General features: G+C 36.8%; 2 protein-coding genes across 2 annotated transcripts in view; one reads left to right on the top strand and one right to left on the bottom strand.

The window, feature by feature from the left end:
* Positions 1-4844, top strand: part of tmem63c (transmembrane protein 63C) — a 55545-nt gene extending 50701 nt beyond the window's left edge. The window contains exons 20-23 of the mRNA XM_084394007.1: positions 352-519; positions 1669-1784; positions 3385-3459; positions 3683-4844. Coding sequence (XP_084250133.1) covers positions 352-519; positions 1669-1784; positions 3385-3459; positions 3683-3907 — 584 coding nt within the window. The 3' untranslated portion in view covers positions 3908-4844. The remainder of the gene's footprint in view (positions 1-351; positions 520-1668; positions 1785-3384; positions 3460-3682) is intronic.
* A 14820-nt stretch (positions 4845-19664) lies between these two features.
* Positions 19665-26027, bottom strand: ngb (neuroglobin). The gene is made up of 5 exons (XM_084394158.1): positions 25180-26027; positions 24702-24937; positions 23673-23781; positions 21870-21989; positions 19665-21694 (listed from the first exon to the last, which is right to left on the bottom strand). The coding sequence occupies exons 2-5, from the start codon at positions 24797-24799 to the stop codon at positions 21542-21544; spliced, it is 480 nt and encodes a 159-aa protein (XP_084250284.1). The 5' UTR covers positions 24800-24937; positions 25180-26027; the 3' UTR covers positions 19665-21541.
* Between the last annotated feature and the right edge of the window lie 1721 nt (positions 26028-27748).

The following is a 27748-nucleotide window of genomic DNA, read 5'->3' as shown; positions in this document are numbered from 1 at the left end:
GTCTTCCAGACGCTCCGACCCGTCTAGCCGAGATCCAGACGCCCACTCCACGCCTGTTCTGCCACCAATACACACCATGACTGTTTATTTACTATACGCTGACATCCATCATCATGATTTTTCACTTAGTTCTTAATTAATTTGGCAACTTGCACTCACATGTGGTCTATGTAAACAGGTAAATGTATAAATATTATGTTCAGTAGCATAAAATGACAGGAAAACTTCTTATAAGATGACTTTACCTACAAAGCATTGCTGCTGGATCATCTGAAAGTGCTTTTAAAAATGACACTGTAATTTAGAAAGATCAAAGTTTATTTGATAACTCCAGCTCTATTCATTTTGCAGGTTTGCTTTACCTTGTGCTGAAGCATATGGTAGATCGGTATAATATCTACTACGCCTATATACCCACAAAGCTCAGCCAGCGGATCCATTCGGCCGCCATCAGTCAAGTGGTGGTGGCGCCCATTCTCTGCATGTTCTGGTTGCTGTTCTTCTCTGTGCTCAGACTGGGTAGGTTCACACAGAAACGCAATTCCCAGTTGTACCCCCTCAGATTTTGGAAGTGGATATTGAATCCAACAATATTTTTTACAAAACAGCTATCAAAAAGCTGTTCTTTTCTATAAAACTATAAAAGTGCCAGGTGACTGCTGTCTATCAAGGTCAGTTGCAATTTTCCTGGGTTTATATACAATTTTTATTATATTATTCATACTGTATAGTCTGGGGTATTACCAAGAACACTAGGTATTTGGAAGATAAATCAAAATTAGTATTACATATCTTTAACTATGCACAATGGCTGTGGCAATCAATGAGCAACAAGACATTTTGTCATTCGCTTTTGGTTTCAATTTCTGTCACATTGGAACTGGGTTGCCCCTCCCACAGTGTAATCTCATTGGTCCACAATGTTCCACATAAATGTGCACTAAACTGAATATGTTCTGATCAGCTGTGATTGTGCCACATTGCATTAACACAATACTTGCATTATTATTATTTTAAATAGAATCAAACCACATAAAAAAACAAAACAAATCTGTCAAATACAATACTGTCTTAAGTTTTAAAAAAAGTATTGCTATAATAACTGTAACTTAAAATGGAAACCTGAATGATCTGACATTAGGGTGTGTTTATCTGTCACTGTAGAACATGTGTTCACTTTGAGTCAAGACCAGACACTCCAAGACCCAGACCCCAACTCAGATCAAGACTAGACCACTCAAGGCCTAGTTCCAGACCAAGAGATAATCCCCAATACTCAGACCAAGAACCAGACTGTCCATTTCAATAAACTGAAGTGGAGAATTTTTTTTATTTTTTGCAGGATTAATTTCAAATGCTGAGCCAATTGGAACATGACAATCCTTGCAAATTCTTTTTAATGGTTAAGATACTTGACTGACCTTTGCCTGAGGTAAATTCAGTTTTTTTTGAAAATTGCAGGCAAGACTGTGGTTTTGTCTAAGGATATTATTAAGTACATTTCCTGAACCAGACCCAAACCAAGAGACTAGTAATGAGACCCAGACCCAGACCAAAGCCATGTTTACTGTATGTGGTTTTGAGAGATCTTAAGACCAAGACCACAAGATCATGTCTCCAGCTCTGTTCCATATTAAAGCATTACCTCATGTTTTATCTCTTGTGCAGGTCCAATGCAGCCCATCACTCTGTTCACCTTCATAACTCTCCTGTGCTGTATTGTCTTCTCCTGCTTTGGCTTTTGTCTGAAAAAACTACGACATGACAGATCAACAAGCTATCAGGTCAGCCATGTAAAAAACCTTGATCTTGATGTTTTGTAGAAACATGATGCATATGCTTGGTCATTAGTTTATGAGTGAACATCATGGTTATAATTCAGCCAAAATCATCAGAAAAAGAATAAGCTATTACATTTTTGCATATTTCCCCCCAAAATTATTAAATGCAAAAAAATGTAAATGTAAATGTATTTATTTTTTGAATAAAAAATTATTTTAATTAATTTTTTTGGAAGTTAATATTAAGTTACTTACATTTTAGACACAATATTGCCACTGCATTACCGTTGTGCATCTCTGAGCAGCATAAAGTGGTGTTTCCTTACTGAATGAATCGCCATTTTTAAAATAATCGATTGACTGAATGATTCAATGACTCATTCATAAAGACATCACGTGCTTCATTCCTAAATGACCATTTAGTAAGTCAAGTCACCTAAATTTATATAGTGCAGCTTGTTTCAAAGCAGCTTTACAGTGATAACAGGAAAATTATTCAGTCAGTTCAGTGTCAATTCAGTTCCGTTGAAAAGGGGCAATTTTAAGTTTAGAAAAAATTGCCCTGTTGCAAATTTAATGGGGCAAATATCACCCAAGGTCATGGCTTTGAGTCCCAGGGAGTGCACAAACTAAAAATGAATTTTTTTTTCCTTGAATGCAATGTCATTTTGTGTTTGCAGTTGCCCCATCCACGTCTCAACCATGATTGCTCGCTCATGTGTGGATTGCATTGGACAAAAGTATTGGGACACACCTCTTAATTATTGATTTCAGGTGTTCCAATCAGACCCATCGCCTCAGGTGTATAAAATCAGGCACCTATCCGTGCATTCTGCATTTACAAACTGATTGTTCTAAAGAGCTCAGTTAATTCAAGATTGGTACTGTGATAGGATGCCACCTTTGCAATAAGTCAGTCTGTGAGTTTTCATCCCTGCTTGATATTCCAAGGTCAACTGTAAATTGTATTATTGGAAATTTGAAGCACAGCAGCAACTCAGCCACAAAGCGGAAGTCGTCACAGAGCGTGGTCACTGAGTGCTGAGGGGCATCGTAAAAGTCGACCTCCAAACTTCCCGCTTCCCTGTTTGGTCCATAAAGATATGGTTGGATGAGTTTGGTGTGAAAGAACTAGACTGGCCCACACAGGTCCCTGACCTCAACCCCATCGAAGACCTTTGGGATGAACTGGAAGGGAAATTCCGAGCCATGTCTTCTCGTCAGTTCCTGACCTCACAAATGGTCTACTGGATGAATGGGCAAAGATTCACATAGAAACACTCCAAAATCTTTTGGAAAGCCTTCCTGGAAGAGTTGTTATAGTTGCAAAAAGGGGATCAACTCCATATTAATGTCTATGTACTTAGAATGTGATGTAATTACAGTCCCTGTTGGTGTAATGGTCAGGTGTCCCAGAACTTTTGTCCATATAGTCTATATTGACAGTTATGGTTGGAAAACAGTAACGTTTATGCTTGTGACCTTAACAACTAGATGCATTTGTCAACACAAGATGGGCTTTGAGAATAAGCTCTTAAAGATGCTTTTAGCAGAATAATATCTTCAGGCAGTAAAAAGTGATTGCTATCCTGATTTGTTTCAGATGTCCGATCAGACGACAGAAGAAGGCTTCAGTGATGCGGAGAGAAGCACTGTTTCCACCACAACCACAGCTAATGTACCTGCTTATCCCGTCACAGCTCATTTAATTCATCACACTCATTTCAAGTCCCTCTTATGAAATTAATTTCTCTCTTTCCACTCATCTCCTCTAAGGCTTCCACTCACCATGTCAAAGGCACTTCACATGTAGCATGTTGCATAAACATAAAAAAAGAAGCTCTTAAAATAATGGCACTCTTGCTTTCCACCTACTCACCTCTCATTCTTTCCCTCCTCAGCTTTTTATAGCCTCTGTCCTGCTGGAGCCAGAGCTGAGCCTGACTCCCATGCCCTCTCCGGCCCACCAGAGCTACGGCACCATGAGGAACAGCCAGAGTTCAGTGTGTGACGCTGAAGGAGTGGAGGAAAAGGATCTGGAGGAAACTCTGGAGACTGAACTCAAGGATGACACAGATCCCAGTTGCCCGTGCCCTTTCATTGACAGTCCTGTGGGTTTCCAGTGACCAACCTGCCCAACATTCCCACTCCCTAACTAACGCTCGAGCCCCATGCCGCATCTTAGCTAGTGGCTGATAAAGAGGCACTATGCTGCAAAATCTTTCCTCTAGAACCTCCATTTTAAGTGTAAAAGACAACAAATTGCGTCTATCCAAGCTGCTTTAAAAGCTTGTTGGGAATTCACTGACATGGCGGTTTTAGTTCTGAGTACTTGAGCTTTCAAAGAAATATCTGAAGTGGATAAAAGCAAAGATCTGTCAAAAAATGAGACCAGTCCACTTCTCTTGCTCAGACTATGCTTTCTACTTTCTTCTATTTTCCTTTTCACTCTAATGATGTTAATGGGTGTCTGGCGGTTTGGTTGACTGAAGCTTGGAACATTGCATTTTGACTGATTTTTTTAATGTACTTTTTTATGCATAGTCACATCGTATAGCTTTAAAGAGTTTAGGCAATGCTCCAGATCTGCAAATCCGATTTGCTTAATACTTCTTTTGCTGTTGTTACAGTGTGTGCTTACTATTGTTATTTTTATTCAGTACTTGTATTTTAGCAATGGTACATAATTGTGCAACATTATGCTGAGAGGCTGTTTTCATGTGTTTTCTATTAGTAGATTATTATTACTGTTATTAACACCCTCAACCTTTTTTTGCAGTGTGCGCCAGAGTCAATCGCTCCCAGTTATTGTTTGTTTTTCAGTAACAATAGCAGTTGTGTTGTACATACTGCAGTCAATTGGCACTACATTTATATTTCAAAGTCAGAGACACTCATTGCATAATTTCTATTTTATTTCTGTGCTGTTCAATCAGTAATTTGGTCTAAGGAGAAGATGTGAGAGGACATTAGAAAGTGAAGCTTTTTACTGACTAATATACAGTCTAATTTAGCAGACTTGCATAATGAACTGAAAAATGTGCAAAACAATCAATTTGTAGGAAAAAAAAAAGATAAACAAAAAAGATCTGTTAAATCAATGGTCGAAAAGACTTAAGCTCTCGGCAGCATAATTTTGACTCCTAATTTCTACAGTAATGCACTTATAATTAAAGTCTATAGAGCAATACAGAGGGTTTAAAGCATTGTGAAGCTAAAATAAAAATCACTAATATTAGAGCTCCAGACAAAATATATGATGAGAGAGCCACTGGCTCTGAAACAATTAAACATTGTCTTTGGAATCGCTAGATAAAGATGATTGTTCAGTCATTGAGTTCATATCATTTTTGAGATTTAATATTGCCACTATTGCAATATTACTACATACAAACATACTACTGCATGCAGTGAAGAAAGTAGTATAGACCTACAGATTATAACGATTTAAGTTATAAACTGATTTTTTTTTTATAGTAAAAAATCGTTTCAGTTGTTGTCAATCTGTTTTTGCCATAAAAACACACTCCATTGTGTAAACATACAAAAAAATTACGTTCAGTGAGAGAGTGGCAACGGTCTCCACGATGTTTTTGGAAAACGCAGCCCTGAACAATTTCCTGACCGAGTCTGATTTAAATAGTTAAATCGTGGCTTTTTCGTGAATCTTTTTAAAAGAAAGAATCGGTTCACAAGAGTCATTTAGCCGCGAATCAGACATCACGCTCTGTGTTCCGTCACGTGCATGAAACATTGGCGCGCATTCCTGCCGAAACTGCATTTGAGCGGGAAAAAGGCGTTTGATTTTAAATGATCGTTGCGCATTTTATTCACAGTCTGGAGCCCTAAATAATGTTATTTGAGCTGTAAATACATTTACATGTAATTTGCTCAAACAAGGTAAGCTATTTTGTCACAATAGTTTCATGATAACTTATATTACATTTTGTGGCTATACATTTGAAACCATGTATTCTGGTGCCATGCTTGTTATACCACAGTCTTTTACAGTAAGTGCACTGCTGTAAACACATTTTTGGTTTTGATTTATTTATTTTTTTAACTGGACAAGTTAAAGTTATAATTATCAATGGAGCTTAACGTATTAAAATCAGAACATTTCTTTAAAGATTATCAAATATTTTTAGGGCAAAATCATTTATGAAAACACAAACTGAAAATGGCACATTGGTTGATCCTGCTACTCAAATCATAGTCTCCAACTGCATGTTCTTCTACTCTGTCACACACTCAAACCAGCCTGCAGCTCTCTTTAGATTCGTCTAGCGTTGCTCTGGCTTCTGTAACACCAATTTTCTTAGTAAATTTTGTATTCTTGGTCTTTGCTGCTAGTGGTTCTAGGACTGGAAGGGAAGGGGTGGGTGGAGGGTTTTCTTGCCAAGCTGAATGTAAATGAGTTGTGATTTGTACCGTGCTCTCTTGCTGTGCCTTGAAGAAACAGATCTTACGAAGAAAATAGAAAAAAAAAACATGTTATGTCTGACAATCCAGCATGACCTGCAATATGCTGCATGGACTACAGAGCAAGATAAGATAAAGGAGCTAAACTCTAAAGCGCATTCCACCAATGACTCACTAGCGATTCCTAACATGTGTAAAACTGACTTTGCCCTGAAACATACTCTTTGCAAGTATGCAAATGATTCTTGCTAAAGCAGCTAAGTGATTTCTGGAATCTGTCAGAGCACTACTGATAACAACGCTAAAATCCATTGCGTTCTTAGCGTTCTAAATACCTCTACGAACAAGCTAAATGTTGTAAAACATTTGTTTTGTTGCAAAAATGTTGCCTTCGTGCCCATTACTTTGATGGCAGAGCAACAGTTTGAAGAGAATCTTGTTGAGCAAGTTACATTTTGTAAGCGGTTTTACATGTTCACTGTTAGCACGCTAAGCATATTCAATAGGGCAAATGCGCTGACCAAATATTTGCGTCTGTGTACTTGTGTAAAAGTATGTTTCTGGCCATACTGTTTAACAGCACCTCAAAACCATTGCATCCCAATCGCATCTAATTCATACCAATTTTCATTGGTATGGTCAATCACAGTATCTATAAAAACAGGTAAATAATACACAAACATATGCAAACACTCTTACGTCGATGTCTTCAATATCTAGGTACCTGACAAACTGCTATTGTGAGATACTTTTTGATATTTACTTTTCTGTTTGTATTCTCAAGCTGTTGATGTGTACTACTGTGTTATTCAGTGTTTTGGGCCGTTTACACGACGCCATTTTCAACTAAAATCGTAAAACTTTGTATGTGCTTTGGCTGTTCATTTATAGGACAGTGGCGCTTTGACTGCCTGAAAACGCAAACTTTTGAAAATGGATTCAAAGTGCAAGTTTTTGAAAACTATATATCATTAATTCAAGACAACATAATTCGAAAATTTATCCTGATTCAAGGGAAATCAGAATGCCAAATCCTGACTGACGAGAGGAGGAGCTGGGGATGGAGGAGGGTAATTAGCTCCTGAGAAACGCAATCGCTGCTGAAATAAGGAGCTTATATATGTATACATATGATAGGCGTCGTATTCCTATAAGTAGACGTGGATCAGCTGAGAGTCAGCTGATGCGAGCTTGACTAACGTGACCTGCCATAAAGGCACGGAGTATTTCTTTACAAAGTGACATCGCCAACTACTGGCCTGGCATGAATAATACAGCGTTTTTAGTCGTTTTTGTGGAACCGAGTGCACGGAAAAACTTTTACGTTTTTAGTACATAGTTGTCGTGTAAACGTACCCTCGGTTTATGAAATGTGGCTTGAGGTGCCACTGTCATGTGATGGGGTGCTTATGACAAAGTAAATTGCTGCACCTTGTTAAATTGCTGCAACACAGCTCTTAAGGGTATACAACTAAATTTACAAAAAAATCAGTGCTTTCAAGTTGTGTCTTTATTTTGTATTTTTATATATATACTTTAAGCAATTCCCAACCCTAAGGGCCCCAATATACTTAAAGCAAAATCGAGCGAACATTTCGCGCAAAATCAGGCCAATGCGAAGTTCGTTTGGAGAGTTTGCAACAGCTTGCTGACGGAACTTTCTGGAGTAGTTCGCTCTGGCTGGTAAACACCTTCGAACCATCAGGTTCATGGCGATTACATAATAGGTTTGTGTGCTTTGTGGCTCATCCTTCTTTGATGTGGAAATCTTCGTTCATTTCTTCTGTTAAGTCCGTCGAAATCGGACGCAAGTGAAAACATGAACACTGGAGAGCTGATTTATAGTAGAAATTTGAAAGTGACACTGGCATTGTGTTTCATGTTTAATATTGTAAAGCTGCTTGCTTTAAAGCAATCTATTGTATAAAGTGCTATATAAATAAACGTGACGGTATCTTTTGACGTGGGCCAGTAAGTAACCAACTAGAAACCACCCAGAACACCTTAGCAACCAAGGTAGCCCTTCCACAATACCCTTGCATCTTGGTGGCAACTTTGCAATGGGAAAGCAGGCTTCTTTTTTTTTTCTTTTTTCTTTTATTGTTCCATGCAGCAGTCTCGAAAACATTTTCCTGTAAGTGTTCTTAAGATTCTGTCTCTGAAAATGAAATGTCGGCCCTTAAATTAAATCTCCTGCCGTGCCAGAAGACAGCCAGTGGTCACTTGACTGGTCAATGCTTGAAAACTGCCAATTATGTTTTTCCTGCACACTAGATGTCATTACCATCTGAGTGTTATGGGACACCACAGCAGCACAACAACTGAAGCCGCACATGAGAAATATTTCCAAAATGTAGGACGTGCACTTACTCATAATATGGCCAAATAAAATGTGTACTCTGATGTTCTTATTCAATGAGCTTCTTCTAGACTGCCTTTTAAAATTCATGATTTCTTCTCCTGTAAATATCTGTTCTTTAGACTTGTTACAAAGACCACAACTGTAGATTACTAGAAAGGAATCAAGTTACGGTATATTCCAGGATCTCAATTATGGAAGTTTCCATTTCTATATGGAAAGTTCCATAGTTTGAGTAGCGCAGATAAATGGAATCCCATGTGTCCCACCATCAGATGATTGTGGAAATATGAAATAAACCCATAAAAATGGAAGATATTTTGATACATTTAATTGATTTGCCCATTTAATCGCTGTGAATGTCCATCCACAAGCAGTCTTTGGTTTATTTAGGGTATTCAGCGGTTTTTGTCTCGGCTATTATTTTCCTTTCTTTTGCAGAACTGGCAGGAATATCTGACAGAAGGCCAAAATGTGGATACATCTAAATCTCTAAACATTTTTCCAGAAGTAACAACCCAGAGACAAAAACATTCTATAATTCTATACTAGTATGTTTGTTTGCGCCACCGCTGGTCTGCATGCATGTGCTGAGATGTTCTTATGTGAGGACATTGACCCAACCATGGATGGACGGACAGATGGATAAATCACTAATTTAACTGATTTTAGTGGGAAAGTTCAAATGTTCCGATTAAAATAATCCACTGTGGACATAGTGGCACAACTTGTCTTTGCCAGGGCTTCTCGGGACTGATGTTTACCTTTCAGCGGGGTGAGAATTCCCTGATGGTTGCAGTGATTAATATGTTGGAAGCATCAAATGTGGCTGAGTATATGCCACAGCTCACCTCTCTAATGACAGGCTGTGAAGAGCAGTGAGTCTGCATACTAATTACTGCAGTTTGGGCTGGCCCTGCATAAAGTCAACCTAATTATTAATGTGTGTGAGTGTGTATTTCTATAGAGAGATGGACGGTTGGCAGGTTTAAATGATAGTGTCATGGTTTTGCACTATTGTTCAAATGTTGCATCACATGAATCTAAATATTATATTTCACACTGAAAATGTGGCACATAAACACCACCTTGAAGTGGCATAAAAGTATACGAAAGGTATAATGCAACAATGAAGCAGCATTAATGTATTAACACAGGAATCACAATGTTTCCCGTTCTGGATTGTTTCTTGTCGATTCTCATGCACAAAAGCTAATTGTTGCCACCTAGCATTACCATTAATTTCTGCTAAACTTTGATCCATTATCAACTGAAGTCATTTAACTTCCATTGAAAACTAAGATCTTCCGGTTACTTGAAAATTCCGGTCCAGTGCATGTGAACGGCTCTTAGCTTTATGCAAATGAGTATTGAATACCAATGGACTTTCTAATAGTGGAAGTCATGTGATCTGTTTTCTTAAACAGTTGAACACTTTAGAAAAGTTGACACTGACCTAAACTTATCAATGTATAGACAGTGGTAGATATTTTAAGACATGTTGTTAAGGGGTAACAGTTTAGGACCCAAGGACCAGATGTTTGAAAGAAGACCCGGAGTCAGAATTATAATAAATTGAAGAAAAGTTTTACTGAAGATAGTTTGCAGTTTCATTAGCAGAAGTCAGCTTCAAGACTCACACAGGAGATTGTTGGCCACCCCGCTTACAGTTACAAAGATCACAGCAGTTATACCCTTCACCAAGGTCTAAGCTACGTCATTACTTCAGGTTGCAGTTTCTGATTGGCTAAGATATTTCCAAGGTTGGATTTGGCCAGACTCTAACTATAAACAGGAAAATCGTCTCAAAACATCAAGATAATGCGTTCTTTCTCTCAAGGTCTAACTGGAAAGTAAGGTTTTAACAAAGAGATGGTCCCTTAAACTATAGACTTCATTGACCCCTGTGACCATAGTTGTCAGAGTACCCTAGAAAAACTGATGTATGTATTGACACATGTTGAAAACCTTTCTCAAACAAAACATCTTTCCATATTTCATTTCTGGAAGCCGGCTAAATGAGCAAGCAATGTTACTGCATTCATATCAAATACAGACATTAGAGAATACATGAAAAGAACATTTCTGGTAACTTCTATAACAAAGTAAAATCTCACAAGCTTAGAGAAGTCATTCAACTCGTGTGATATTTAGAAGGAAAAATATTGATTATAATCACTCATTACATATACATTGAAGTAGCAGTGGATTCCAGTCCTCCCCCTTCAATGTATAGTTACAAAATGCCTCCTTTCTCAATATACAATGAAAAAAAAAGTCCTTGTTGTATAAATGAAAGCAAAATAAGACCAAGCACAGGTACGTTTCATCAGTAACGTGCTGCACTCATGGGAGCGGTGGAGAAAGCAATTTTTCATACATCTGCCACAAGTGTCAACACAGGAGGAAAAAAAAGAAATCAGCTTGACATTTTCCTTCTGTCTCCTAAGCAACCTTCCTGAGCAGGCAGTCTTCAGAAGGTGAATACCCCTGGGAACAGAACACGCTGCTTTCTCCTCCTCTGTGCCATATGCTTGGAATAGAACTGCTTCTGTTTTCCCTATTTGACTGCTACCTGTGTTTGTCTCCCCTGCTGTGCATGTGCATCTGAACAGCTTGATTTGTTATAAACCAAGCTGTTATGTTGGAATACTTGCATTTCATTTGCACAGGAATTTTGATCAAGTTAATCTTTCTTTTACTATATGCTTGACCATTTAAAGTCATTTTGTACATTTTGTGATTTTAGTTTCCATTGGCTATGGAAGCTTGTTTCCGCCAATGAATAATAAATAAATAATAATAATTGCGACTTTTTATCTCACAATTCTGACTTTTTTCCTCACAATTGCGATATATCAAGTCAGAATTGTGACTTTTTTCCTCACAATTGCGAGATATGAAGTCAGAATTGTGAGAAATAAAGTCGCAATTCTGAGAAATAAAGTCGCAATTGCGAGATATAAAGTCAGAATTGCGTGTTATAAAGTCGCAATTCTGGGAAATAAAGTCGCAATTGGGAGATTAAGGCCCGGTTTCACAGACAGGGCTTAGACTAAGCCAGGATTAGACCATAGATCAATTAGGACATTTAAGTAATTTTTATAAACATGCTTAGAAAAAAACATTACCGATGTGGATCTTAAAACTAAAAAGGCACTGATATATTTTTAAGATCAGTCAGTGCAAGTTTATTTCAGTGGAAACAGCTCAGACTTACATTTTAGTCTAGGACTAGTCTTAAGCCCTGTCTGTGAAACCAGGGGATAAAGTCAGAATTGCACGATATAATGTCGCAATTGCGTGTTATAAAGTCAGAATTGTGAGATATAAACTAGCAATTGCATGTTATTTAGTCAGAATTGCGTGATATAAAGTCGCAATTGCGAGAAAAAAAGTCAGAATTCTGACTTTATAACACGCAATTCTGACTTTATATCTCGCAATTCTGACTTTATATCTCGCAATTCTGACTTTATAACACGCAATTCTGACTTTATTTCACGCAATTCTGACTTTATATCGCAATTCTGAGAAATAAAGTCAGAATTGCGAGATGTAAACTCGCAATTGTGAGATAAAAAGTCGCAATTATCTTTTAAAATGTTTTATTTTGTGGCGGAAACAAGCTTCCATAATAGGCTGCCGGTGTATGGACATAAAAAACAACAACAATGAGATTTCTCAAATTTTTCTATTTAATGTTCCACAAAAGAAAGAAAGTCATGCAGGTTTGGAATGACATGAGGGTGAGTAAATGATGACTTCAAGACCGCTAAAGTATGTTCTATATAGTATGAGTGTATGTAATATGAATGTAATCTGGATGTACTACATTCGCCATGTTGTCATTATCATGTGACCTACATGATGCCACTGTCAGTTGCGTCGCTTCACCTGCATTCACAGATCTTCTCCCGTGGCCTCATGGGATAGCAAAGTGTCTATCTTTTGCACACTTAAGAATCTCGCCGGAAGTAGTAGGTCATCCGGGTACTGTGAATTTGGACATACTTTTTTTGTTACATAATGTTTTTCACCTACTATATAGTAGGGAAGTATACGATTACTATGGAATCTTGTTTTTGCCAAAGATTAAAAAATAAAGCAAGTAATTGTGACTTTTTATCTCACAATTCTGACTTTTTTCTCTCAATTGCGAGTTTACGTTTCTCAGAATTGCGTGACATAAAGTCGCAATTCTGAGGAAAAAAAGTTTATATCTCGCAATTCTGACTTTGTAACACGCAAGTGCAACTTTATACAGTATCTCGCAGTTCTGAGAACTAAAGTCAGAATTGCGAGACTCGCAATTGCGAGATATAAAGTCGCAATTATCATTTAAAATGTTCTGTGGCGGAAACAAGCTTCCATCGATTTCGGATGCAGCCACTGTGTTCCTGTTGTACCTGCCTGAGTTCCTAGTTAGTTTCCTTGATTGTTAATTGTTAATTAGCCCCTCACACTTTTCTGTTCAGTTTGATTACCCTCTCCATGTATTTAATCCCTGTGTTTCCTTAGTTCCCTTGCCCGGCATCGTCTTAGTTTTGCTTGTTTGTGTTATCCTGTTCTCTTACGTATGGAAGCTTGTTTCCGCCACAAAAAAAAAAAAAAGAAAAGATAATTGCGACTTTTTATCTCACAATTGCGAGTTTACATCTCGCAATTCTGACTTTATTTCTCAGAATTGCGAGATACAAAGTCAGAATTGCGTGAAATAAAGTCGCAATTAGGTGTTATAAAGTCAGAATTGCAAGATATAAAGTCAGAATTGCGAGATATAAAGTCAGAATTGCGTGAAATAAAGTCACAATTGCATGTTATAAAGTCAGAATTCTGACTTTTTTTCTCGCAATTGCGACTTTATATCACGCAATTCTGACTTTATAACACGCAATTGCGAGTTTATATCTCGCAATTCTGACATATTTTCTCAGAATTGTGAGATATAAACTCACAATTGTGTGATATAAAGTCCAATAAAAAAAAAAGACGGACTTTTTTTTTTTACCTCAGAATATAGTTTATCTCACAATTCTGACTATATAACACGCAATTGCAACTTTATATCGTGCAATTCTGACTTTATATCTCCCAATTGCGTATTATAAAGTCAGAATTGCGTGATATAATGTCGCAATTGCGAGAAAAAAAGTCAGAATTCTGACTTTATAACACGCAATTGCGACTTTATTTCACGCAATTCTGACTTTATAACACGCAATTGTGACTTTATTTCACGCAATTCTGACTTTATATCTCGCAATTCTGACTTTATAACACCTAATTGTGACTTTATTTCACGGAATTCTGACTTTATATCTCGCAATTCTGACTTTATAACACGCAATTGCGACTTTATTTCACGCAATTCTGACTTTATATCTCGCAATTCTGACTTTATAACACGCAATTGCGACTTTATTTCACGCAATTCTGACTTTATATCTCAAAATTCTGAGCAATAGAATTTATAAACTCGCAATTGTGAGATAAAAAGTCGCAATTATCTTTTAAAATGTTTTATTCTGTGGCGGAAACAAGCTTCCATACTTACGTGTATCTTCTTGGAATTATACATTTTTCTGTACTCCTTCTTCATTTGCTTTACTTCAACCATGCGTGACAATAATTGACTAACTTTCATCTTTTAACTGTGCAGGCCAAGTTAGTGAATACTGAATATATGTGTTATGTAAATATGGATGGTCATATGTCAACATGCTCTTGGTTGTGACTTCATAATTGTGGTGATTTATTATGAATGACCCATTTTAGCAGCATTATTTCCACAAATGGTTCGAGTGGACTGGGAAGAAAGCCTTGCCTTGTGAATTACAAAGCTCTTTTATTTTAAACGAGCAGGACAAATTTATGATTTTAAAGTAATTTAACTTTCATCTTCTTCCAGATATGTCGAGACGCACTGCTTTCTGAATTTTGGCATAAATGTGTAGTGTCAGAACTCTTTCTTGGATTTACAGTTACAGTCTGCTGCAATTTTCTTGGCAAACACACTATGACAACTTTAAATGTGCAGAGAGTATCTGATAACCATGTGACCGCTTACTGTGTACAGTCTTGTATTTCCTGTCATTAGTGGGATCCTGAGGGAAACTAGTGGAGATGTCGAGGAGACGTGTGAAGACTTTGGCAGAGGCTGTGTCACAGAAGGACTCTCATTAGAAGAGGGAACATCAACACCATGTACAGTAAGGTGCCACATTAGCTACTGATCCTATACTGTAGCTAATCCACAACTTTTACGATTACGGGTGAAAGTTTGACTGTTCAATCTCATGTTCAAACTTTGATATCGTTTACCACACAGCAATGATTTGCTAAAGATTACAATTCTGTCAAGCTCCATAAAAAAAAAAAAAAAAAAAAAATCCCCATTAAAAGTCTCATCATGTAGATCATACCAGCGGTTTTCACAACCCACTGGTGATTCGCAGAGTGGAGATAAGCGAGTCGTGCAAAGTGTGAGAATGTTGATGCTTTCATGCCAAAATTTTTTATTTCAGTTTTGCTGCAGGGCATTCACATAATTGGGTATTTACATATTTCTTCCATGATACACCAGTGTGTTGGGAAAAGCTGCATTGCTCCTCACGCCCTGTTTGTAACAACTTTGTTTGCATCTACAGTTTTTTATTTGCATCTACGGTTCAATGATATACCCTTAACATTCATGGAACCTTTGCATTGGGCAAAAGGTTCTTATGGAAAATGGTTCTTTCGATTATTATAATGTTCTTTTTTTGTTTTAGAACTGTTCACTGAAAGGTTCTTTGAGGAACCAAAAATGGTTCTTCTATGGCATCGCTGCTGAATCCCCCTTTTGGCACTTTTACTTTTAAGAGTCAACTATGTAGTCCGATTCATGAACAAATGATTCTTATGAGCCACTTCTTTCAATCAGTCGTTCAAAAAGACTCTCAAACTTAAGTCTGCTGAATCTTTCTGACAGATCCTTCACTGAATGAACTCTTCGAATCCATCAAATGACTTAGTGAATTGTAAGTTCCATGTGTGATTTATTTAATGTGGGTCCTAGCATGAAAAATGTGGGGTTTTGGTGTCACTGATGTCAAATAATGTGTCTTCATGCACCATTTTTTGGCAGACCTTTAAGGTTTTAGTGGAGTTATTCCTATTTTAGAATAAACAGAGGTGTAAAGAGTACCTGAAAACCATACTTGAGTAAAAGTACAAATACCTTACAGCAAAAAATGACTCCATTGGCAGTTACAAGTCACCAATTCCAATGCGACTTGATTAAAAGTCTCTACTCCCGGTTTTGCAAACAAAGCTTAAGCCTAGTCCCAGACTAAAATGCATGTTTGAGCTGTTTTAACTGAACGCAACTTGCACTGACATATCTTAAAACGTCTCACTGCCATTGTTTTGTCTCAAGATGCACACTGGTAATGTTTTTTAAAGGCATGTTTATAAAAGCTACTTAAAAAGCATATTTTAAAAATGTACTAATCCTGACTTAATCGAAGCCTTGTCTGTGAAACCAGGCCATAGAGTATCTGATTTTTACCAGTACTTAAGTATTTTACTCGTACTGAATTTAGGCTCAAAGATGCACTAGAGACATGCCAGAGAAAAACACGAAACTGTTGATTTGTGAGGAGAGAATTCATATGTTTTTTCTTTTTTTTTTTCTTAAATAAAAATAAAAAGTAACCTCAAAATTGCAATGAATAAAACGTTGACAAAGCAGCCTCTTAAACGTCTACAGACACTAAAATCTGAGTTGAGCTCAAGTCTGAGTTAAGCTCACCCCTGTGATTCACAACTATGCTAATGCAATCACATTCACTTAAAGTAGCCTTGTTGAAAAGTTTGGGAAGTAAGGGCAAAACGGACAAGATATAGTACCTTCAATATCCTGTAGATGGCGATATCGCTTATTTTAAAGCAGAACTAAACTGCTGCAGAAAAAGTTAGGTGCCATGTAAAATGTAACAAATAATTACATTACTCATCACCAATGTATTAGAGTAAAGAGTACGTATACTTATTAAAAAATTTAGTCAGGTTGAGAGTAAAAGTTGCTAATATCTTTGATACTCAGTAAAATTACAAAGTAGCCAAAAAGGTAGGCACCTAATTACATTTACTTAAATACTGTACTTCACTGAGAATAAATAGCCATTTAAATTAGCCAGGAATTGTGACGATATTGTAGATTTGTCATTATGAAACAAATAATGCTTTATACTTTGATGGTAAACCAGAACACTGTGACAAGTAAATGTGAACTGAATGCAGTCAGCGCTTAAAAAGATCCCAAAGTCACACTCCAGCACACTCCTGTCCTCAACAACTCTTCTCTACTGTCTGAGTCTTAAAATACAAACACTCCACACACTCTCTCACTGTGCTTGTCATGGTTGTCATGGTAATTTCCAATGCCCTGCTTCCAACACATTGCAGACTTTCTAAAAATAATGATTTTTTTTAGTCTGTTATGTTTTTATTATTATTATTATACTTATTACGCCTTTTTATCGCCATCTCTCCCCTGCTGTCTGATTGTCTCTCAATTTTACACTTTATTTAGCTTTTAGGGCAGATATAGCTCAAGTGTTTGTGGCTTCTATTCTTCTGTATTGTCAGAAATATTCTTAATTATAAATCTGGTATCATATAAATTCCAAATAGGAATCTCATAAATTATTTAAAAAAAAACTAAAATAATGGTGTTATATAGCAGTGTTGGATTTGCGGAGGCAGATTTTGCGAGGCAGAATGTGCCTAGACTTGACAGTCAGCCTTCAAGACATTTACAATAATGCAGTGTAATTGAATCCACAAACCCAGTGAGTAGCTCTCGCTTCTGGAGTTTTCCTCCATCTCATCCACTCTGACAATGTCACATCAGAGAGTGCAAAGGTGTGAACAGTGTTTCTTTTCTTTTATAACCATCTGATTGTTGGAACTGGGACACTATGAAGAATAACATAAGTCAAATGCTATTTCTTTATACTTCAACCCAGCGTGCAGGCGTTACATAAGGATCATCCTCGTGAAACAACGTCCCTATGACTTACAACTGATATAATTAACAAAACAAAAATATGCTCCAAAAGACATTTTATTTATATATTAAAACAAATCATTGGAATTATATGAACTGTCTAGTTTGTTTATTTATGCATTTTCTGAGAAATACCTTTTGTTAAACCCTGTTATGCTGTCAAATTTCCTGTTTTAAAAATAATGGGTAATAAGGGAGCACTTTTTTATTATTATCTAAAAATAATCAAAAAGTAGTCTGATTATATTACCAAAAATGAGTAATGTAACGGATTACTTTACTAACTACAATTTTTGTCATGAAATTTGGAATCAGTGTAACGGACAACAATTTGTAAGTAATCTACCCAGCACTGCATATTGACACAGTTGTATGTATACATGTATACTGACTGCAAATAATGTTGTGTGGTGCAGTGATATGTGCATAAGCCCATTATTAGACATTTTTGCAAAAAAAATTCAACACCAAGAAATGTAGTTCTAGCATGACAACTCTCCCGGATATTTTTAGCATGGTAATGGATATGACATTGTTAATGTATTTGGTCAACTGCTGCTGCTGTTATTATTGCTGTTGTTGCTGCAGAGCAAGTACAGGAACTTGCTACTGCCAATACATACGCCGATACGCTGTTGTGAGTATGTAGACATGCTGCTGCTGCACAGATATCATATATCAATTACCCTTAGCGGATCTATAGAGGTGGAGCTGGGAGCGCGTAGCTAAAGCGCGCTGCAAACTGCTATAGTGAATGCTAACCAGCCATTTCAATGTTGAGCAGCAAGCTCATTGGCTGACATGAACCAATCAGTAGTGATGGGCATTTTCGAAACGCGCTTCATGAAGCTTCAAAACCTTTACGAATCTTTTGTTTCGAATCAGTGGTTCAGAGCGTGTATCAAAACTATCAAAGTCATGTGATTTCAGTAAACACGGTTTCGTAACGTCATAACTGTTTCATAACGTTTCGAAATTTCAATGGTTCAATGGCCGATCTCTGTAAACCCATGAATCATGAGGTTTTATGGGTTTTACCTGATCTCTGATCAGTTTTATATATTTGTACACATTTTAATTAGACATTAGTATATAATTAAAAGGAATAATACTAGTTAATAGTGTCTTATTGCCCTGTTTAGCTGAGCCATCCATGGAACAAACAAAACAAACCCTGAAAATTGATAAAAGAACATATATTACGCATATAGGTCTTCTTGATATTTAATCGTATTAGATTTAGTTAATTGCATTTGATAGATTTTACTTTCAATTAAACATTTGCAATGGGTTTGTAAAACGTTTTTTTTTGTTTGCATGTTTGGCCTGAGTTTTGATGCATTTCCACTGAACTGACAAATAGGGGTCACTGATGTCGGATTGTTTCGAAGCCTCGACACAATTCGGCACATTTGCTTCAACTGTTTTAGTGTTCCTCGGAGCCTCGCTCTGCCCACCACTACCAATCAGCTTGTGCCCAGTAGTTAACGCTGTAAATATCATCAGCTGCGATAAGGGCCGCCCATCAGCCTAAGCTATCTAGAGTTATAGGCATTAGGTTTATTCTGATTATAAGAATATTAATTTATTAACAGGGTTAAAATAATGTACTGGTTTAAGGTTAATAATAAGAAATAAATAACATTTTAGCTACAGCAAGGCTGAAACTTATTTGGGATTCAGTGTAGCATCAAATGGTAGTTGCGTAGTCTGTCAATGGAGGGACAGAAATCTCTCAGATTTTATTAAAAATAACTTCATTTGTGATCCAAAGTTGAACCGACATTAGGGTGAGTAAATGATGACAGAATTTTCAGTTTTATTTTCAACCATCCCTTTAGGAATTAACCATGGAAAAATGTCACTATATGTCTCTTAAAGTTTATCAAGTTCAGCAGTTATCCACTGTTTGCTGATCAACTGATCGATAAATGTTATAAATTGCCTGTTAAAAGGATATCTATCGAGAGTTCAAACATGCTGAAATGGAAACTCAACTCATTGATTTCCAGCAGAGACCTATAACCAAGTTATTCTTTATTTCTGTCGTTTATTACAAATAAGCTTCAAACACGTGTTTACATAGAGCCTTGACTGATCCTGATCCTAGTTAGATTGGTGACTGGCCAAAGAAACAGGATGTACAGTGAAATATAACTTTTTTGGTTACTGAGTAGCCAGGTCATAACATCGCTGTTTAATATCAGCTGCTTCAGTGAGGTAGACATTGAGACAATTTAGTCACAGAATATCAAGAGAAAAAGCACAAAAGCAAAACACTACACACAAACACACAATACTTCAATGGTCAATAAAACATAGATTATCACAAAGGAACACTTTCACTTGAAAATGTTATAACCATTGCATCTTTGTAAAAGATTTTCAATACTAATAAGCGGATCATTCCATTAAGACGGGTTATAGAAAAAGCCATTAGGTGGTACATATTCAGAAAAAGAGAACAGTCTTTGAAAGAGAAAAAAAAATCATACCTTTTACACAAAAAAGTATCAGTGCACCATTGAGCAATACATGAAATTAAATAATCAATCCACATACACCTAAATATACAGAAAAGTCTATATACCTAAAGTAGGTATTGTCATATAAAGTAACATGTAAAATGTACCAGCAGTTTCAATATCTGTGACAGGTGTACTTGGCCTGAACCATTTAAAATGTAGAAATATCTCTCATATAAAGAGGACAACATTTCTACAAAGCTATTTAATGTTTTAATGATAGCAGCAAAACGGTTGTCATCGCTTTTAACGTTTTTTTTTCTATAGCTCATAATTATGGCAACAAATATTCTTATCTTAGATAAGAGTGTGTATGTTCTTAACTTACAAGGTTGTAATAAGCCAACTAATGCAATTTACTTATATTATAAAATATTATTCAGAAAGTTTGCTAACAAAAACTCTGAAATAAAGATTCTTATATATAGCTAACGCCCACTGGAGCGGATCGTTTATCATAAACACTCTTTTGACTATCTACAATTCTGAATAAGTGAACAAATCATCTGGTTATGATATAACAGTCACTTTATGTTAAGTAACAGTCTACACAAGTCTTTCGTAAGTAAGCCTTGGAGTAGAGTGCTTCGATTATAATCCCATACAATGGAAATGTAAATTTATGACATGGCACAGGTTCATAAATTAACAGTCTGAAAATTCCAAAAGCTATTTCGGATGTAACAGTTCTCGTCATTTACTTTCATCGCCAGAAAGACTGATAATGGTTGATGAATGTGGCGAACAAAATTTCACATGAACATTTGGATGGCATCAAAACATTATGGCTACTGATTGCTTATTGTCTTTGACACTATCATTTGGACCACATTGCCAAAATACTACTATGCTCAGATAATTTACTGAACATCACTAAACTTAAACTAACATAGCACAGGCAAGACTATTGAATTAATTCGGTGTAATTTAAGGTTAAAGTGAAATTGTAGTGACTCCAAATGCCTTTATCTAAACTGATTCCAAGAGGCGACAGAATAAAACAACTTTTTCAAGTTGACCAAGCTCACATGTGCATAGTCAAACCTCAATACATTGAAACATCAATACATCAAGACAGTCATTTAAGATAGTTTGAGGAAATACATTTAGTCATTACTATATGTACAAAGCAAATTTTGCTTTTGAAGTTTCAACCATAAACTATCTGTGTCCTGGACTCTTGAAAAGCGTACTTTAACCTTACAGGCTTTGTCATCTCTAACTACAATCTCAGTCTACAGTTAGACCAAGCTACCAAAAGTTAGGACTTTTCAGGGAGCCAAAACACAACTCAGCTGAACTTACTTTCCCTTTTGGTGGTCCCATATCCAAGCCCCTCACTCTTTAAAAAAAGATTTTTGAGAAGATACATCTGGTGACCTCTATAGTAACCTCCTTCTCAGTTGGACTTATGTTCACCATTCTTGGCCCAGCCTCTGGTCATGGCTGATACCACGATGCTGTACATATTGAGCCAGGCCTGGCGCAGTGGTGTTGTGTAGGCTGGACCCAGGCTGGACTGAAGCATATAGAGCAGGGACTCTCCAACGACCTAATGAACACATGAAAGAATCCAATCAATCAACCGATGGTCTGAAAAATCACAATGACTGTGTCAATGTCAATCTCAAGGCCTTCTTTGACATTTGCGCGTTACGGCTGCAATTTCTAATTTCTGTCATCGTAGATCACTAGTAAGTGATGACTAGACCTTGAAGTGTACTCACAGCGAAGGACTGGGGCTTCACCCCAACTGCCTGATGCTTCCTGCCCAGGTTCAACAAGAAGTCCTCCAATGTATGCAGGTCATCAAGATGGCTCACGGCTGCATCGATCACTAACATGACCTGGGAAGATATACAACCACTCTTGAGCTGGGTTTAACATTTCTGTAAACTCAGGAGTTGGGCCAAAATTAGTATAAAAATAAATATTGTAGACCTTATGTAGCCCCACCCCTTTTCAGCGCTGCGCTCGTTGTGTTCTGCCTTCCCGTTTGTATTTCCACAGCATGACGGTAAGATCTTACGGATTTATGAATGAACCGCTCGTTTTAAAATCTTCCCGGTCTGTTTGTTATGACTTCCGCCTCAAAAATTACAATGCTCATGATAACTTTTGTTAACTCTACAATAAGTAAATCCACTTAAGCTAAGCTCAAACACAAAATTTCTTTTGTTCATTTGCCAAAATCAGTGGTGTCCAATCCTGGAAGGTCAACATCCTGCAGAGTTTAGCTTCCACCTGTGCCAGTACACCTGCTTGGATGTCTCGAGTAATCCTGAAGATTATGATTAGCTAGTTCAGGTGTGTTTATTCTGGGTTAAAGCTAAACTCTGCAGGCCCTCCAGGAGCAGGATCAAACTCCCTGGCCATAAATGATCAATGTGGCTCTATGGTGCAATAAACAACAACTAAATATATCAATGATCTTTCGACAGATTTCGACAAATTAGCGGCCAAATTTGCTAAAGAGTGGTGCCGTGAATTTATTACAATACCCCTGAAGTAAGCTAGTGCAAGCTTTGCTGAAATGCATCATGGTCATGGCTTACTTCTGTAGATAGTAACCCTCATCCTATGGAAACTCTTAAAAGTGCATTTCGTACCACAGGTGTAGGGTTAGGATTAATCTGTCCATCTTGACAAAACCCTTGCTCCTTGAGGATCGAACCAGCAACCTTTTACCGGTCTAGCATCTCCACTTTAGCAACGACGCCACAGCAAAGCTTTTTCTCAGTTCTATCTGAATGCAAAGACTGGTCTTTCCAGGCTACCTTGAAAAAGCTCAGAAGGACACGAGGACACGCAACGCATCTTTGTGAGAACTGAGATGTGCTGTGATCCTGTTGCAGACCATCCCAGCACAGTTTAATTACTTGCGTTATTTTTTTTTAACGGAGTGTGGACAGTATATTAAATATTGCCTATGCTTTGCCAATATTAAGATTTGGTAATGCTTTATTTTACAGTGCCATTGTTACATATGTTACATGCACTATAAATTATGCATAATTACCTGCAACTAACCCTAAACCAAACCAAACCCTAATCCTAACCCTATAGTAAGTACTTGTAGTTACTTATTATTACTTAGTACTTAAATGTATAATAACACTGTAACAAAGACACCTTAAAATAAATTGTAACCTAAGATTATTTTAAATATGCTAATAAAATGTACTGAAGGCTTTGTCACAAAACAAAACGACAAATGTTTACTTTCATGAGCCACCGGTTTTGTATTGTTTAAACACACACAGCCTTGCATTTATCCTCCACGCACAATCAGTAGAGTTTGATTCTCTCAAGTCTGCATTTAATGCATCCTCGATATCAAGAACACATCCAGGTAATTTCATGCATTCTTTGAGCATTGGAATTGAACTTCGGCAAGTTGATGATAATGTTGAGCGAGAACACAAGGATGCAGGATCGCATGAGAACGCATATTGAGAAATGGCCCAAAAGTAGGTTCCTGCACTTTTACTTTTTTTAACAATTGTTACAGATTTGACATTTGAGCTCACCTTGGTGACATGATCGAGGAACTCTGGGCTGGAGAGGCATTCAGGTGCGACCCCACAGTTTGTGCTGTAGCTGAAGAGAGTAAGTAGTGCTGGATCCAGCTCAAATAACCTATCAAGAAATGTTACACTTAATCAGTCAACATTACAGAGCATGGATCTTCAACCACAGGTGCCTATTTCTAGTGCTGTCAAATCGATTAATCGTGAGGAATCACATTTAAAATAAAAGTTTGTAAATATATGCGTGTGTGTGTGTGTGTGTATATATATATATATATATATATATATATATATATATACACATATACATACAAACACACATTTTACAAACTTGTATCTTAGATACGATTAATCGCACTACTACACATAAAATTCATTTAACCTTGACTAATAGAAAACAGAAAAATGTGTATTCTTTTTTTCTTTGTAGCTTTAAGTCCCTTCACTTTTTCCCCCCAAAGAAAGTCATTTTTAGACTTTATGGTGAGTTTGAAGAGAAATACTCAGGAAAGTGATACTTGGTAGCATCTTTCCTCCGACAAGGTGATTCTGATGAAAATGATTTTGCTGCTCCCTGTCGCCAAGCAACAAGTCAAGCCTCTCACTGAGCTGCGGTTAGAGGAACAGACAGCGGGAGACTGATGGGGATTTTTTTGATGGATTTAAAGAGATTACGCTTTAGTTTGTTGGTTAATTTGCTATACCTACATGATTAGTACAATCTTTGAGTTATGGAAAGCAACAATCCTGCATTTTGATTGCCAATTACTGTACTGTATGCATTGTGCTTTACATAAAAACCAAACCATTTAATCATTTTAAAAATAGTTAATTATTGTAAATAATTATTTTGACAAATGCTTCTGTCTCAAAAACAAACAAAAAAACACAATGTACTGTAGATGTAAATGAAGTGCGCCACACAACTCTATTTGCAACTTTCTAAATAAACATGCAGACTGAGTCAAATAGCATTATCCCTGACTGCAAAAGAGTTTCAGCCAGCATGCAGTGCGACAAATACATTACCTCGTGAACATAACAATTCCATGTGGCACCTTGTTCTTCCCCAGACTCTCCCAGCTGTCCCGGATCAGACCCTTTTCTTTTTCAGAGAGTTTCTCCATTGTGACCCTCGGGTAATGCTGTGATTCCTGGTCGTCTTTCAGCGCCGTGTCATCAAAATGTGTTCTTCAGTTTAAAGCAGGACCTCCTGAATTCCCATGTCCAGACTTCCAGAGTTCAGTCTTCAGGTATGACCCCCCCTGTGAAGTGCATGTATTTGCAGATATCATTCGCCCAGGACAAATAAGACTTATCAGAGAAGCGTGCATCAGGGATTATAGGATCAAAAAGCCTTTCAAATACATTTCATTAATGCACTGTAATCAATTTTACTGCCAACGCTTTCCGACAAATGCTTCATGCACTCAACATCTAGAAGAGAAGAAACCTAACTTAGCCCTGACTTTATGGTCACAATAAACAGTGTGTGAAGCCGACGTACCGTTCCTTCACTGCTCTAGAGGTGACCTTCTTCTCTCACTGGCTTCGTCTGTCTTTCCCTGGCATTAGGACGTCTGTTTGTTCACTGCGAATATGTATATGTCAAGCCTGCTATCCTTGTGTTTGCTCTCTCTCTTTCTCTCTCTTTCTTTGTCTCACTCTCTTCCTCTCTCTTTTCCTCTTTGCTCCCCCCGCTCTCTCACACACATGCAAACACTCACTCACTTTCTCTCTCTTTATCTCTCCCTCTATCTGCTCCCTCTCCCCTTTCTGCTGCATGTAACCTCATAGATGCTGCTTGATGTGCGTTCAAACTAAGATGAAGAGATCTTCTGCATTTTCTGCATAAAAAACAACAACGTATAGATCTATTTTTAATTGATCACACTGTAACTGTCCTAAATGCTCTCATCCTTGTGATATTGTGTTCATATGGACAGTAAATAAGGATAGAATGGAAATATCTGTGATCTCCACTGCTCCTGTAATAGCATCATGTTACGAGCCATAGCTCCTCCTACAGGTGAGAGTCTGGCCATCAACAAAATAACAACACCTTCATGCACTCCGCATGCATATAATCAAAGAAAACATTTAAGGAGATCTAAAATGAATGAGTGAAAGAAGATAAAGATTCAAAGTACTTTGTTTTCTAATAGCCTAACTGTAAAGCATCAAATCAATATTTTCCTTGGCTTGCATGAGGTGGTATTCTTGCACACAATTAGTTAAATTAACATCACTGCATTCTTGGAGTGCTTAAAAGTAGAGATGCACGATACTAAATTTCTCAGCCGATACGATAGCTGATTATTCAGAATGATATCTGCCAATAGAGATCCTGATAGTTTGATTAAAAAAAAAAAAAAAAAAAAAAACTCTCCCAAATGATGCTGCAAACTATACAGGGAACCCTTTCGTTTGGTACATTACTATAATATTAGAGGTTAAAATTAACAATAGAGCTATTATATTCAACTGCTCTTTATTATCAGAAATAATAATTACACTGAAATAAAAACTGAAATGTTTGTATGCAATTTAGTTGCATATAAAGTAGTTTTTATAAACACTTATCTTCATTGTAAAATTTAGGCTATTCAAACATTCATATATCATTACAATATAAACTAACAACATTTTAACAACTTTCCTGAGGTAAATGCAAGTTTAAGTCAAATTGTCTTTCAGCAATTGAAACACTAATTGAGCGATTACATGAGACACGATTCATTTCTGTAAGATGTAGCCTACTTTATCTTTCAACATACCTTCTGATGTTCATGCATGTTTTTTTTTCTTTTTTCGAGCTTGTATTAAAGACTTTTCTAACACTTTAATTTAAAGTGGAAGAAAAGACTCATGCTTCATGCTGTTGCTTGAACTGAGACGCTACTACAGCAATCTGCCACGTCACATTTAAGAGCGTCAAAATGCCATTTCATCGGTGCATCTCTATTTAAAAGCATCTCTTCTTTACTTATATAAAGATTCCAATTAACCAATTAGAATTGTAGAGCTTCGGCACATCAGAAAACCATGAAAAAGTTCTTTAGAAAATAATTTACGCGCTACAGAACCCAAACCATATGAAGAATCTATAAATGCATCTCTCACTCTCTCTCTATATATATAACATCATTAACTCTTCCCCGTAGAGCCCTATACTTTGAAAAAATGGCTGTCTTTGTTGAACTACTGTTCAAAAGATTAAGGTCAGTAAGATTTAATTTTTTCAAGAAATTAATACTTTTATTCAGCAGGGATGCATTAATCAAATGTTACAAAAAATCTATGATGTTCTTTTGAACTTTCTATTTGAGCTTTCTATTTCTATCTGTTCTATTCTCTAAAAGGAATGTTTCTTGAGCATTAAATCAGCATATCAGAATGATTTCTGATGGATCATGTGACACTGAAGACTGGAGTAATGATGCTGAAAATTCAGCTTTGCATCACAGGAATAAAGTACATTTTAAAATACATAAAAATAGAAAGTCATTCTTTTAAATTGTAATAATATTTCACAATATTATTATTTTTGTATCCAAAAAAAAAGCAGACTTGGTGAGCGTAATGGTCTTTCAAAAACATTTAAAATAAACAAAAACAAAGAGTTATTTTGCTTATTACGAGATATTAGTCAATCAGTTAATGTTTGTTTTGTTTTATTATATTTTCTTCTTGATCACATGTAGAAGGTGAACAAATATGTTTTTCAGGGATTCCCTAAATAATTTGCACATTATGTCCCACTTGATTCAGAGCTTTATCTAACATGTTGTCAATGTAGGGGACATTCAGTTGTGACAGCAAGACCCAAAGCACAGGAGAGAGCACAGTTGCCATGGTGACCTCGCAGGAGCACTTGAACTTTCAGTTAGCTGTCACTCAAACGCAGCGTTCTGTCCTCTGAAACTGACACATCAGTTAAGTCATTTTGGGTGTGTGCATGAAACATAGATAGACACGGAGTTTGCCAGTCAACTTTATTAAATCTAGCTACAAATTTAACAGAAATCTCCACTGACACATGACAAAATTAAATGAATTTCTTAGAATGGTATCCT

This window comes from Rutilus rutilus (assembly GCF_951802725.1).
Source record: "Rutilus rutilus genome assembly, chromosome: 21".
In the NCBI taxonomy this organism is placed as follows: domain Eukaryota; kingdom Metazoa; phylum Chordata; class Actinopteri; order Cypriniformes; family Leuciscidae; genus Rutilus; species Rutilus rutilus.
This window is presented reverse-complemented; position numbering and strand designations above follow the sequence as displayed.

Bases quoted from the DNA above. Each gene is read 5' to 3' on its own strand.
- ngb (XM_084394158.1), bottom strand. From the start codon at position 24,799: ATGGAGAAACTCTCTGAAAAAGAAAAGGGTCTGATCCGGGACAGCTGG. The intron at 21,990-23,672 runs GTGAGCTCAAAT...ATATCTTCCCAG, and splicing joins TCCTCGATCATGTCACCAAG to GTCATGTTAGTGATCGATGC. The intron at 21,695-21,869 runs GTGAGTACACTT...TGTGTTCATTAG, and splicing joins TGAAGCCCCAGTCCTTCGCT to GTCGTTGGAGAGTCCCTGCT.